This window comes from Engystomops pustulosus, chromosome 10 (assembly GCF_040894005.1).
Source record: "Engystomops pustulosus chromosome 10, aEngPut4.maternal, whole genome shotgun sequence".
NCBI lineage: Eukaryota > Metazoa > Chordata > Amphibia > Anura > Leptodactylidae > Engystomops > Engystomops pustulosus.
Window position 1 is genome coordinate 38,035,363 of NC_092420.1, and position 15,391 is coordinate 38,050,753.

At 43.5% G+C, this 15,391-nt stretch overlaps 2 protein-coding genes across 4 annotated transcripts in view; one reads left to right on the forward strand and one right to left on the reverse strand.

The window, feature by feature from the left end:
* Positions 1 to 15,391, forward strand: part of GORAB (golgin, RAB6 interacting) — a 209,491-nt gene that overhangs the window by 80,128 nt on the left and 113,972 nt on the right. The gene's annotated exons all lie outside the window — the stretch shown is intronic.
* The window catches only part of PRRX1 (paired related homeobox 1), a 59,020-nt gene continuing 53,973 nt past the window's right edge, over positions 10,345 to 15,391 (reverse strand). The window contains exon 4 of one of the 3 annotated variants that reach the window (XM_072129200.1): positions 10,345 to 10,583. In XM_072129200.1, the coding sequence (XP_071985301.1) occupies positions 10,445 to 10,583 (139 nt within the window). In that variant the 3' untranslated portion in view covers positions 10,345 to 10,444. Of the gene's footprint in view, positions 10,584 to 13,184; positions 13,266 to 15,391 lie in introns of those variants that run through there. The other 2 variants (XM_072129198.1, XM_072129199.1) reach the window with 2 other exon arrangements.

Consider the following 15,391-nt stretch of genomic DNA (forward strand, 5'->3'; position numbering starts at 1 on the left):
CCTACCATGTAATATTCGGCGCGCAGCACCTCGTAGCTGTGCGCCCTCGTCCGAGCACCCGGCGTCTGCGCATGCACAGTAGCGCCGGCCTCGGAGCTACGGCCGCGCACCCATAGGCCTGCACGTAGGCCTGCTACGAGGAGCTGCGCGCCGAAGATTACCTGGTAGGCGGAGGAACAAGGCTACTGGGGCGTGGAGTAGCCGCGACTAGTAGCCTCATGTCCGGCTACTCCACACCGCCTAAATAAATTAGCATATCAACTGATTAAAGTTTACAAAAGGATAGCCAGGACGTAAGGATTAGCCCAAAAAGGGCTATCCATACGTCCCGTTCATCCACCTACCACCCGTTCTACCTTTATAGGTAGAATCGTGGTGGTAGGTCCCCTTTAAACCTTGGTTTCTCCAAATGGAGACAGTGCCCCCTCGTCTTTTGATTTGATTTAATCTGGAACAACTTACCACCATATTTTTTGTATGGACCATTCATATATTTATATAAATTAATCATGTCCCCTCGTAGTCGTCTCTTTTCCAGGCTAAATAAATCTAGTTGTTTTAATCTTTCCTCATAACTAAGACCCTCCATACCCCTTATCAGTTTTGTGGCTCTACGTTGAACCCTCTCCAGCTCCTGGGCATCCTTTTTATGGACCGGTACCCAGAACTGGACAGCATATTCCAGGTGTGGCCGAACCAGTCCTTGTATAGTGGTAATATTACATCCCTATCACGAGAGTCCATTCCACTTTTGATACATGACATGATCCTACTAGCTTTAGAGGCAGCTGCTTGACATTGCATGCTGTTATACAATTTATGATCTACTAGTACCCCCAGGTCCTTCTCAACAAGGGACTCTCCCAGATTTACTCCCACAAGGACATATTTTGCCTTTGGATTATTGGCCCCCAGGTGCATAACATTACATTTATCCACATTAAACCTCATTTGCCAAGTGAATGACCAAACATTCAGTTTGTCCAAGTCACCCTGCAGCCTATGAACATCCTCTATAGACTGTATTACACTACACAGTTTGGTGTCATCTGCAAAAATAGACACAGTGCTATTAATTCCTACCTCTATATCATTAATAAATATATTAAATAGTAGTGGGCCAAGCACAGAACCCTGAGGTACACCACTCATAACTGGTGACCATTCCGAGTAGGAATCATTGACCACAACTCTCTGGATACGATCCTTCAGCCAGTTTTCAATCCAATTGCAAAACTGGCTGGGAAGGCAATCCTAGGGACCTTTAGATTCTAGGGATTTCCTGGGACTGTTCTTGTTAGGACATGAGCTATTCTGGGGAGCAGGGACAGAGCAGCTTTAGGGATACCTGGATGCCTGGATACCTGGATATTATCTTTTGATCTGAGATCTATCCATTGTGTATTCATGTAAAATTGTCTGTTTTTTTTCTGCCCTCCATTTCTTCTGGTGTTATGAGATTGAGTGTGTCTCTGGTCTGAAGTACTTTATAACCTTTTATTGAATATAATAAAAGTTATGTTTTAATAAGCTTTAGTTCACCCTTTCTATACATATGCACACATACACTAAAAACACATAAAAAACCTAAGAATATGTATAGATTGTAAAACCACATATTAAAATGTTCCAAGTGCCAGAGTGTAGAAATACAAACCAAAGGGCATGGTGTAAATAGCACCATAGAAAAACATATGCAGAATCACTCAACTAACAGGACAAACTTTCAGGACATTATTATCATGGAATGGAATAATACCTACACCGATAGTACCTACAGCCTAAGATATAATTACCATACCTTGAAAAAGCCATTAGCCAAACACATGTCGGGGTCTCTCAGTGTGTGTCTGCATACTTGGTATGGTAATTATAACTTAGGCTGTAGGCAGGCCAGGTGCCAGCACCCGGCAAACCCAGGGCCCAAGGATGCTGGAGGGGCCCACCCGGGCCCAGAATCAATTGTACCAGTGTCGCTTTAAGACACTGGTACAAATGATCACCTTCCGGCTTATGTACTTTTCTGACTCTTGCCGACGAGCGCAGCATAGAGGCAGAAAAGTACACAAGCAGAATCCAAAACTCACGTTTCCTCTCTCCCCCGAAACCACGCTCCGCACTGTATGCAACGGCTCTGAAGCCAGCGCACATCATGATGTCAACGGATCACGTGTGCCGGCTTCAGAGCCCATGCCGAAGAAAGAAGGCAGCTGTTCCTGCACTGCTTCGGGGAACAAGGAAGGTGAGTTTTTTTCTTTCCCAGGAGGGGGGGAGGGGGAAGTGTAGCTGGAGGGGGAAGGGGCAGTGTGACTGGAGGGGAAGGGGGGCAGTGTTTCTACAGGGGGAGGGATGCAGTGTGGTACAGGGGGAGGGGGCAGTGTTGGTACAGGGGAAGGGGGGCAGTGTAGCAAACATTGGGAGGGGGGAGTGTGGCTACATTGGGAAGGGGCAGTGTGGCTACATTGGGAGGGGGCAGTGTGGGTACAGGGGAAGGGGGGCAGTGTAGCAAACATTGGGAGGGGGCAGTGTGGCTACAGGATGAGGAGGCCGTGTAGCTACATTGGGAGGGGGGCAGTGTGGCTACAGTGGGAGGGTGCAGTGGAGCCTTTTTGGGAGGGGGGCAGTGTGGCTACATTCGGAGGGGGCAGTGTGGGTACAGGGGAAGGGGGGCAGTGTGGGTACAGGGGAAGGGGGGCAGTGTGGGTACAGGGGAAGGGGGGCAGTGTGGGTACAGGGGAAGGGGGGCAGTGTGGGTACAGGGGAAGGGGGGCAGTGTAGCAAACATTGGGAGGGGAGCAGTGTGGCTACAGTGGGAGGGGGCAGTGGGGCTATTTTGGGAGGGGGGCAGTGTGGCTACATTCGGAGGGGGCAGTGTGGGTACAGGGGAAGGGGGGCAGTGTAGCAAACATTGGGAGGGGGCAGTGTGGCTACATTGGGAGGGGGCAGTGTGGCTACATTGGGAGGGGGCAGTGTAGCAAACATTGGGAGGGGGCAGTGTAGCTATATTGGGAGGGGGCAGTGTGGCTACAGTGGGAGGGGGCAGTGGGGCTATTTTGGGAGGGGGGCAGTGTGGCTACATTCGGAGGGGGCAGTGTGGGTACAGGGGAAGGGGGGCAGTGTAGCAAACATTGGGAGGGGGCAGTGTGGCTACAGGATGAGGGGGCCGTGTAGCTACATTGGGAGGGGGGCAGTGTGGCTACAGAGGGAGGAGGCAGTGTGGCTACTGGAGGGGGGCCCACTAAGGCTCTGTCACCAAGAAGCCTAATAAAACCCGAATTTGTTAAAATTCGATTCGCCCCGATTTGCCGAATTTTTTTCAAAAAAATTTCAATCTAATCAGAACGAATCACATTAAAAAACAGGTATTTCCTGGCTGCAGAGAGCCTGTAGGGTGTTGTAGAACATTGTGCCATGCTTAAATATGCATAGGGGGCATGGTTTGGTCTTAGAATCACTTCACTCTTCACTTCCATGTGCACTTACAAAGGCCAACTTCACCAAATAAGCTAAGCGGGAATGCAGCCTGACAAGGTAATGTCTGTGCCAGCTCGAAAGGACCGAGCTAAGGGCCAAGATCCTACTATAACATCAAAGAGTGCACTCTTCTTACACTGACATCAGAAAGAGTGGAGAGGGTGTCGGTAGTAATTTTGCATTGACGTCACTGCATTGCCCTTCTTTTCACCCGTCAGTGTCCTCTTTCAATCGGTCAATAATCCATCAGTATTGCTAAAGCCAAAAACAAACAGGAGTTGATCCAGAATAGAGATGAGCAGTAAATGGGATACTTGCATGTCCTGTGTGTTCTATATCCACTCCTGCTCTTGGCAATCTATCCTGAGGCTTTTCATCCGTCTGACAGATGAAATGAAGGGGAAAACCAAACAGTGGCAACGTCATAGAGTGGTGGAGGGTGAAAACAGCATTATGGAAATCACAGGGTGTGCCATGGAGACAGCGGTCAGTTGGCAGCAGCATAAGTAGGCTGCAGAGTGGCACAATGATGATAAACTATGGAGGTAGCAGAAACATGGTAGGCCACAAAGTGGCAGAATGATAAGCGTGTGGAGGTGGTGGCAGCAGAAGCAGCAGCAGGAGCCCACAGGTGGCAGCAACATGGAAAGCCACAGAGTGGCACAATGATATAGTGTGGAGGTGGCATCAGCAGCAGCAGGAGCCCACAGAGTGGCACCATGATATAGTGTGGAGGTGTTGGACAATTCCAGTCCTTGGTAAAGATGGTAGGAGTCAGATGGAGCAACTGGCAGCAGATGTGTGGCATCAGGTGGGTGACAGAATAAGAATAGTGGCTGAGGCAGGCAGTTAAAACCCAGACTTATTTCTCAACGTTTGGAGGAGGCATCAAGGCTGATCTAATCTGATGCATTAGGCATTGGTAAGTTGAAATCCAATAAGGAATCCAGACTTAAGCTGCTGCGGATGGAGCTGCTACTGCTCCTACCCCCCCCCCCCCCAGCTCCCCACAGCAGCCGTGGCAGTAGTACGTGAGCAATGGCTGCCAGGAATCCCCCGGTCAGACCTGACAGAGGATGGACAAAGGTGCACATAGGCAGCGGCTAACTCTGTGCACAGTATTTCTCTATAGTATGCCAGTTGTTTCTCCCTCTCAGCAGCTGGAAAATGTCACCCATTTTTGACCGGTAACAAGGGTCCAAGAGGGTGGAGAGCCAAAAGTCATCCCTATGCTGGATGTTGATTATTCTGCTGTCACTACTTGGGCAAAGCAGCATCTGCGCTAGTGACTCTGAGGGACTTCAGGAACTTGTTGAATACCAGATGAACACGTGCACCATGCATGGCGCATGGACCATCCCTCCTCGGTGCAGCGCGGACCCCAAGTTCCTCCCATTGTCTGTCAACATGGTTCCGATTTTTAGTTGTCGCGGAGAAAGCCACACATTGATTTCTTGATGCATTACGCGGAGCAGTTCCTCCCCTGTGCGACTTCCTTTGCCCAGGCAAACCAGGTGTAGAACTACGTGACACAGCTGTGCCCTGCACATGTGGTATGATGGAGCAGCACTTGTGGAGGCTGAGGTGGTGGTGGAGAAGGAGGAGGAGGAGGCGGACACTGGCGCAGGAGCAGCAGTTTAACAACGTGGAGGAAAAAGCTCCATCCCTTGTGGAAGTTGTTGGTGTGGCTGGGCGGGAAGCTCATTCACCCAGTGGGCTGTAAAAGACATGTACTGACCCTGAACATAGTTACAGCTCCACACGTCTGCGCTGGCGCGCACCTTGGAAGAAACTGATAAGCTCAAGGACTGGCCCACCTTTTGTTCTACATATTGGTGAAGGGCAGGCACAGCCTTTTTGTAAAAAAAATTGCGGCTTGGAACTCTCCACCTCGGTTCGGCACAAGCCATTAGTTCTCTGAAGGGTGCAGAGTCCATGATTCGGAAAGGGAGAGACTTTAGTGCCAACAACTTCAACAAGAGCATGGTCATCTTCTGCACCTTAGGATGGCTGGACGCATAGATTTGACTCGCCACGCTCAAGGACTGCTGGCGCCATGCGTAGTGAGGAGCAGTAGCATCTGGACTGGGAGATGATGTCAAAGACAAACAGTTCCCTGCGGCAGAGGTGCTGGAGCCTTGACTTGCTGAAACAGCATGTGTGCCACTAGGTTCTGCTGCTGTTGCTGCGTCTGCAGGATGGACCACATCTGACACCCGTTTCTCCCAGGCCATTGGATGGTGACGCTGTATGTGTTGGCGCAGGGCCGTGGTGCCAACATTAGCTCCCTGGTCACTCTTCACTTTCTGCCCACAGATACGACATATACCCATGATCGGCTCCTCTGGTGTCTTTACAAAAAACTGCCACAACGCCGAGGTGGTAATTTTACCGCCAACACTCTGCACTGAGCGACTACTACCGCCGCTGCCTCGCTGAGCCCCTGTGCCACTGCTTATTTGGGCCTGCAAATCGGGATTTGTACCCCGCGGACTTTGGCTCCTGTCCTCACATTGCTGCCACCCAGCTGACTCACGGCCACAGTTGCGTCTTGCAGCCTGCTACACTGCGCAAGCTGACACACTCTTCGCCTGAGGATGATGAATCCCCTGCTCCACCCAGCTCCCAAGTGCGATCAGCTACATTATCGTCAATTTGCGTTTCCCGGTCACTGCTACTCTCCTCACCGGTGTCAGTATGCACATCCTGCCTACTGCAGGAATCAGCGGAAGTCTGCCCCACCTCTTTACTGCCAAGCAGCTGCTGACTGTCCTTAAACACTTTGTCCTCGCTGAATAGTGGTGCTGAGCCCAGACCACCTAGTAGCTCTCTGGCTGCAGAAAGGTAACAGGACAGACGCTGATTGAGGACAGGTGAGGAACCCACAAACTCTTGGCTGGGGTTGTCAGATGTCAGCTAGATGACAACGGTAGTTCTGACGTCACCCCTGCTGCGACGTCCCCTTACTGTGCTGCCACCTCTGACTGCTCCACCTGCCACCTTTCTGTCTGACATAGATGTTTATAAACTATGTGGATTTTACACGTAAACCTGGCTGTAAACTATAGCCCCAAAAAGGTATGGCAATGTGCGTTATACAGATACCCCACAACTGACACTTTAATTTCAGCGAAAATCACTGTATAAACTATGTGGATTTCACATGTAAATTTGGTTGTAAACTATAGCCCCAAAAAGGTATGGCAATGTGCGTTATACAGATACCCCGTTTACAGCGCATTTACACCTGTGTGCCATCATGTTTGCATTTACACTTACATTTCCATGTAATTTGCGTTTATGTCTTGTTTGCATTGTGTTTACGCTTATGTGGTTTATGTGTTGATGTCTTGTTTACATGTATGTTTACATAGCATGTGTGTTTACAATGCGTGTAACATTGCATTGTTGTAAACACGGTGTAAATGCAATGAACAGGATATTAGAATGTGTGTGAACATAGCCTATAGATGCACAAAGATGCTTACGGCTCACTCCTGACAGTATGAAAGAAGATTAGCATAACACACGCCCCCAGCTCCTGCCCCAGCTCCTCCTCTCTGACGAAACACAGATTATAATGGTCAGATCTCGGGACTAATAACTCCATAATCTTGGGGGATAGAAGCAAAATTCAAAGTGCCTGTGAATCTGTGAAGCAGCCCCTACAGAATGGTATGCTAATCTCCACATAAGTGAGGTAGTGAAAGGTCCTCTTTAACCCCTAGGGGCACCAGGACGTTATAGTACGTCCCGGTGGCTAGATACTTAGCGCACCAGGACGCACTATAACGTCCTGCTTCTGGCACCGGCTCACGAACGGAGCCGGTACCAGAAGCAGCGGCTGTCAGCTGTCTAGTACAACTGACAGTCTGCTCTAACACCCGCGATCGGAGCCGACTCCGATCGCGGGTGTTAACCCCTTACACGCCGTGGTCAAGCATGTAAGCGTGTAAGGGTTTTCCCCCTATGGATCAGATCCCCCGTGCCGCTTACCGGGGGAATCCGATCCACTTCTGGGCAGCTCCGAGGACTGGCATGTGCCCCGGAGCTGCCCAGTTTCCATGGCAGCCAGCCCCCTTCCGGGTCTGACTGCAAACTGTCTGAGCATGCGCAATAAAATAGTATTGTAGAGCAGTGTATTGAACTTAAACCAGCGATCAGAGCATCACTGGTTTAAGTTCAAGTATGTAGAAGTAAAAATATGCAAAAACACTACACATTATAATAAATAAAAAATAAATACATAAAAATATAAGCCCCTAAAATGTCACTTTCCCATAAAAACACTTAATAAAGTATAAAAAACATCACAAAAAAACCCCGCATATTTGGTATTGCCGCGTCCGTAACAATCTGCATAATAAAACAGAATCATTACTGGACCCGCAAGGTAAACGCCGGAGGAAAAAAACCCAAAAAACGTTCCGAAAAAAGATAATTTTTAATTAATACCCTATAAAAATGCTCTAAAAAGTGATTTAAAAAATTTTATGCACTCTAAAATAAGCCCACTAAAAAGAACAACTGTTCTCGCAAAAAAATAAGCCCCTAGCCAGATTTGTCAGCCAAAAAATAAAAAAGTTATGCATATGAAAAGATGGTGATGCTGAAATGAACAAGATTTTCTCCAAATTAGTTTTTATTCAGTACAATTGAATAAAATAGACAAAACCCCCACATATTTGGTATCCCTGCGTCCGTAACAATCTGCATAATAAAACAGAATCGTTATTAGATCCGCAAAGTGAACCCCGTAAAAAACAACCTCAAAAAACTCTCTCTGAAAAAAAGATGATTTTTTATTAATGCCCTTTAAAAATGCTCTAAAAAGTGATTTTAAAAAGTTACGCAATCTAAAATAAGACCACTAAAAAGAACAATCATTCTCGCATAAAATAAGCCCTTAAACAGATTTGTGAGGTGAAAAAAAAAAAAGTTATGCATATGAAAAAATTGCTAAAATTAACAACAATTTCGCCAAATTACTTTTTATTCAGTAAAAATGGGGAAAAATAAAAAATATATATAAATGAAGTATTTTCGTAATCGTGGCGACTCATAGAATAAAAATAATATACTATTTTTATGGTATGGTTAACGGCCAAAAAAAAACCACATAAAAATTTTCCTAAAAATTGACGATTTTCATTTCCTCCACCAACAAAGAATTAATGAAATCTCACCAATTAGCTTTAGATGCCCCAAAATTACATACCAGAAAAGTGCATCTCATGTGGCAAAAGAAATAAGCCCCTATAGGTCCTCAATAAAAAAACAAAAAAAATTATAGCCTGTACAATGTGACATGGCAAATCTGATCTGGATGGCGCCTCGCTCCCTCCTATGCCCGGCCGTGCGCCCATACAGCAGGTTACCACCACATATGGGGGATCAGTGTACTCGGGAGAAATTGGGTATCAAACTTTGTGGAGCCTTTTTTGGTTTAATCCATTGTAAATGTTTAATTTTCCACCCAAAATGAGTGTATTGTGAAAAAATATTACAATTTGCAGACTGCACCTCCGTTTTGTTTTAACCCCTATAAAACACCTAAAGGGTTAACAAACTTCTTAAAATTGTTTTTTCATACGTTGAGGGGTGTAGTTTCCACAATGGGGTAATTTATGAGTCTAGCTATTATTTAGGCCTCTCAGTGTCAATTAGAAGTTGAGCAGGTCCATCTAAATACGGGTTTTGGTGATTTTACAAAAAATGTGAAAAATGGCACCCAAATTCTGAGCCTCATAACATTCTAGTAAAATATGTGGAATCTTAAAAAAACATCCAACATAAAGCAGACATTTGGGAAATGTAAGTTATGAATTTATTTGGGTGCTATGACTATCTGCATCAAAAGTAGAGAATTTAGAACGTTGAAAATAAAGAATTTTTCCAATTTTTTGCCAAATTTTTAAACTAATTTGAAGTACCATGTGTCACGAGAAAACAATCTCAAAATCCCCTGGATTTCTCATAGCGTTCCCACACTGTAACCACTTATAGTGACACAGGGCAGATTTGAAAAATGGGTCCGCGTCCTTTAGGCCAAAAGATGCTGAGTCCCGTAGGGGTTAAGTAGACCTTTTTGAAATAAACACTGACAAAATCCGTATGTAAAAACTCCAATCCATATAGCATACCTTTTTATAGAAAAGTGTAATTTATTTCTGTTTAAAATTTATTTACATTGGAATCAGTAATCAAGAGTCGGACATTCTAAAATTAGGACTTCGGGGGGCTGCGTGGTTACCCAAGCCGACAAAGCTTTTCCAAGGAGAACGCAGTGTTTATTTAAGATGTATTCCCCGAATATGAACGTCTGATACAAAAACCCATAATGGTATAAATAAATGAATACAACAAAACTCATTGACCCACATTTATTAAAGACCCTGCACCAGTTTTTGTCTGACTTTGCACATTCTTTTTAGTGCAAGCGGCTTGAACATATATTTATAAATTGTCCCTGACACATTTGTGTTGTGTCACAGCTGCACTGTACCCGACACCAAATTCTGCACTGAAAGGGGCGTTCCGGTGCGCAGCCGGACCATGTGACACATGTTAAAGGTGCACCAAAAAAATGTTTGCAGTTGGAACTGTTTTTGATAAAGTGGCCTAATGTCAAAACAGAGCTTAAATAGTTTTATTTTATGAATTTGTTAATGTTTTTTCTAAAGTAGGTGGAGTTATCACATTTGAATATGAATTATGCTTATTCCAGAATCCTCCTTTAAAATTAATATTCAGATTTAGGCAGTCTTGAAGTATTGCTGTGTGTGCAGGAAACTGAGCCATTTTACCTATTTTTAAGCAAAGCATCAAGATAACAAAAGAAAACTATATAATAAAATCAAAAGACACATATTATTTTACATCTTTTTCCTTTTATAAGGCCTGCAGACATTAAGTTATAAGGCATACAATGGTATATGAAATGTGTATATGCATTTTAAACTCCTCTTTCTCAGTTGAGTTTTGGCACTTGGTTTCTTTGTAAACTGAATTCCTTTGCCTTGATTCTGAGATTGGCAATACTGTTAGCCATGTTTATTCCTTGGGCAGGATTTGTATTGACACAGGGGGAGGGATATGTTGCCATGGCACTGTGAAAACAAAATTGGTAAGTATAAGTATCAATACTGAATTCACTCTCATTACACACAATAACTGGGATGGATTAACGAAATTGATTCTCAACAAAGACATACAACATAGAGGTTTAGATATTTATTATGACTTTAACTATTAAATGTGTTTTCCACCACAAATAAAATGTATTGAGTTTGATTCATTAACCCCTTCATGAGTGATGGTCACTGGTGCCTGAGGGTGCGTTCACACATTGCAGTTAAAACTGCATTGCAATCAGCTTCGAGGTGGTTTTAGGTGCAGTTTTGTCAATTGAATAGGTGAAAGATGAACTGAACGAGTGAAAGACATTTGTTGAGCAGGTTTCCCCTTCAAAATCAAATTCACTCGTTCAGTTCATGTCTTTCACCTGTTCAATTGACAAAACTGCACCTAAAACCCCCTCGAAGCTGATTGCTATGCAGTTTTAACTGCAACATGTGAACGCACCCTCAATGTCCTGGTCAATTTTTGGCGTTCTGCTATGCGCTTCTTTAACCCCTTAAGGACGGAGGGTTTTTCGCCTCATTTCTCGCTCTCCAACTTCAAAAATCCCTAACTTTTTCATTTTTCCGTGTACAGACCTGTGTGAGGGCTTATTTTGTGCGTAACGAATTTTACTTTCCCGCAATGTTATTTATTTTAACATGCCGTGTACTGCGAAGCTGAAAAAAAATTCCAAATGTGGAAAAATTGAAAAAAAACCGCACGTGCGTCACGTTCTTGTGGGCTCAGTTTTTACGACTTTCACTCTTCGCTCCAAATAACATGCCTACTTTATTCTTTGGTTCGGTGCGATCGCGGTGATACCAAATTTATACAGGTTTTATTGTGTTTTAATACATTTTCAAAAATTAAACGAATGTGTACAAAAAAGAAAAATTTTTTTTTGCCATCTTCTGACGCTAATAACTTTTTCATACTTTGGCGCACGGAGATGTGTGAGGGGTCATTTTTTGCGAAATGAGGCGACGTTTTCATTGCTACCATTTTGAGGTCTGTGCGACATTTTGATCATTTTTTATTTCATTTTTTATGTTATGTAAAAAGGTGTAAAAGTCGCATTTCGGACATTTGGGCGCCATTTCCCGCCTCGGAGGTCACCGCCGGCCGTAACCGTTTTTATATTTTGATAGATCGGGCATTTTGGGACGCGGCGATACCTAATATGTTTGTGATTTTTACTGTTTGTTATGTTTTATATCCGTTCTAGGGAAAGGGGGGTGATTTGAACTTTTAATATTTTATTGATTTTTTTTATTTTTTAAACTTTTTTTTTTCTTTTTTTTTTCACTATCTTTTAGACCATCTAGGGTACATTAACCCTAGATAGTCAGATCGCTGCTACCATATACTGCAATACTACAGTATTGCAATATATGGCATTTTTGCAGCACATTCATTACAATGAGCCACTGGCTCATTGTAACGAATATGCAGCTGCCAGATAGCCTCGTGTCAAAAGAAGACACGAGGCTACCATGGCAACCGATCGCCGCCCCCCGATGACGTTCGGGGGCGTGGCGATCGAAAAAAAGATGGCGGCGCCCGCGCGCCGCCGTCTTTTAAACGCCGCCGGCGACTTTGCCGGCGGCGTTTAGGGGGTTAATAGCCGCGATCGGTGCAGGCACCGACCGCGGTTATTAGCGGTGGGGGTTTTGTGCAAAATGCAAAAACCCCCACCTCTGTATGAAGAGGACTCAGCCCGTGAGCCCTCTTCATACATCCCTTATACCTCTGCGCCGTAGAGCTACGGCGCAGAGCGTTAAGGGGTTAAATGATGATATCTCTGGCTTTAAATATAACAATTTTTACTTTGTTTCATCATGACAAGTGAAACTTTGACCTTATAGGCAGGACCGGCGCTATGAGTAGGCAAAGTGGGTAATTGCCCAGGGAATCTCTTTTTTCAAATGAATCTTGAATTTTGTTTCCAGGTACCATGGATCCAAAGATATTCAGGTTTAAAGTGAGAATATCAGGTGCCATTTTTATATATAAAAATCACTCCCAACAGCAGTTTAACAGTTAATATCTCCGTTTTCCTGACACTTAGAAAGACACATTTAGATTAATATTAGAGGAAGAGGAGACTCTCTTCTTTCATATGAAAAAAGAAGTGAGGTTCTATGTGTCACAGAGCCAGAGATGCAGCCCTCTGAAGTATGACCCCCCCCCCTCCCCCTCCGAAGTATGACCCCCCCCCCTCCCCCTCCAACAGGCTACAGGGAGAATTTGCTGCACACAGGAGCTGCTGCACCTCACAGATAATGGAAATATTCACTTTACATGTTACTACATTACTGAGAAGGGATAATATCAACTAATATTCATGTTTTTAACCCTCTCTTATCCAGAACTATCTAAGAGCACACTTTCTCTCTTATTGCCTTTTATTTCGTGATAGTTTTTTTTTGCGAAAATTGACTGATAAGATGAACATTCGATCCTCTTATGTTGCTATTATATATTAACACTGCAACCCAGAACATGTCCATAACATTATATGTAACACCAAAACACACACATTGTTCTGGAATAAAGTTTATATTTCACACCATCCTCCATTACTTACACCTGAGTTACGACGTTCTCACTCTCATTCTTATGAAGCGCGGAGGGTTCTGTTATTGTGCGGCTGATACAATGGCGCACATCTAAAAGTAAATTTTGTTATCTCATTAGCTTGGTTTATGGATATATAGTTATTTCTTTGGGTTACCATTGTGTAAGGGAGAATACAATGATAGATCTGTGTGTAGCTCAGTGTCATTTTCTGCAACAATAGTTTGGTGTCCCTGTGGATTTAACGTTCCCTTTGCTGCATATTTTGGTGAATATACACATGTGGGGTCCGTATGATCTCCTCACATCTTACTGTTTTAGGAAAGTATGTTTTCTTTATATAAGTATTCTGGATTTGTACATATTTTAGAGGAAATTGTGAATGTTAATTGCCAAATGGTTGTCTGCTTTCAAAATTATATAGGTATTATTATATAAGTTTATTTACTTTTTATTCTGTTTTATTGATATATTTTGCAGGTTGTGACTGTTAAAATTTCTAGCTGAAAAGCAAATGTCTAGTTATTACAGTTTTAGTGATTTTATGTGGATTTATTTATGTGAAAATATCAATATGGGACTTTTGTGAACTCTACACATGTCCATCTATTACATTTAGGAGATGTGAAGGTAAATATTTTCTGTTTGGAACAAATGTTAAGTATTTTTTATAAAATGTTTCAGTTTGAATCAAAATTGCATGAAGGCGCCCATGTCAATAAATTCTTTAATGCAATTTTGAAAATTGGACAAGTGTTAGATGGCCCAAACTTTTGCTTTCTTTTTTATTATTTGGGGGATTGACTGAGTGGATTGTGAGTTGACACTGGTGCTGTTGGTGGTAGTGGTGATACTGTCACATCCTTTCTTTGTGGGGAGACAGATGGCCTTGTTATTTGAAAGCCCCACTGCCTGTAAGCGCTCATTGGGCACACCTCCCTTCTACCTAAGAATCCTATTGGTCGCTCGCGGTGCTGTATCGCCGTTAGGGGATGGGCTTACAAGCATCTCTATGGAGATGCATTCACAATTCTTTCCCTACAGAACCCACGCATGCGCACTATCCCTTATACATGGATCCTGGCGGTTTACATTGCGGTCCGCCGCTGCAGGAGTTCGAGGGGTGTTTACAGGGACAGTATAGCCCTATATGTCCCCGGTCGTCCAGCTCAACGCCTTAAAGTCGTCTGAAGCACGGTAGGACATGACTGCCTAAGACAAAGGTGGTGTCATTTTCCTTGTTGACGACTGTTATTATTGACTGTATACACTAAGAAGAAAAGAGGTGTGCTATTCCGGACTCAAAACTGATTTCCAATACAATTCAATCAGTTTTGTGTCTGGAATAGCACACTTCTTTTCTTCTTAGTGTATATTGTCTCTTGTTGGTGTGGGGACCAGTCTATACTACAGCTGTGCACGCCCCATTCCGTTCTTTGTGGTGTTATTATTGACTGTACACTTCCGAAAATCGAATTATTCCATTGAGATGTTTAATAATTCTTATGCATCCATCTAATGCGGTTTTATGTAAAATAGTAAATAAAGGTTACGTTTTATATCCTCTCCAACCCCTAAATGCTGACTTGTCTAGTTTTTTTTATTTGTGTTAAAATCTGTGTGCTCATTGACATCAATGGGGTTCTTTTCTCTCCAAACTGAATTTTTTCATGAAATTCAGACAAATCCGTCGAACCCGAATTTCGACCAGGCCGCTCATCTTTAATGGCTGGCAATGTTTTCTAAAATATATGAACTAAAGCATTATCCTGTTGACACCAAAAGGAGTTGTAGACAGCAGAAGTACCTAGGGCGACATAAAATCTAAATATGTAAATATTAATGACCCTAGTACAATAACGTTGCAGTGTACGATGCAGATATTACTAAGATTGGTACTGTAAAGTAATAATGTATGATGCAAATATTACACTGATACGGAAACGTCGTACTGTATGATGCAAATATTATTAACACTGATATTCTAGCATAGTATGACTGGTACTGTAAGATGCAAATATTACTAACTCTGGTATGGTAACGACCATATCGAACTGTGATTCTGATATGACCAAGACTGGTACTGTAAAGTATTACTGTATGATGCAAATATTATTAGGGGTTGGCCACATAAATATGAATATGGCCACATAATTTGCCTATGTGCCCTTACTGCCTTAAAAATAATCCCTGAATGCTCACCAAATCATTCATCATC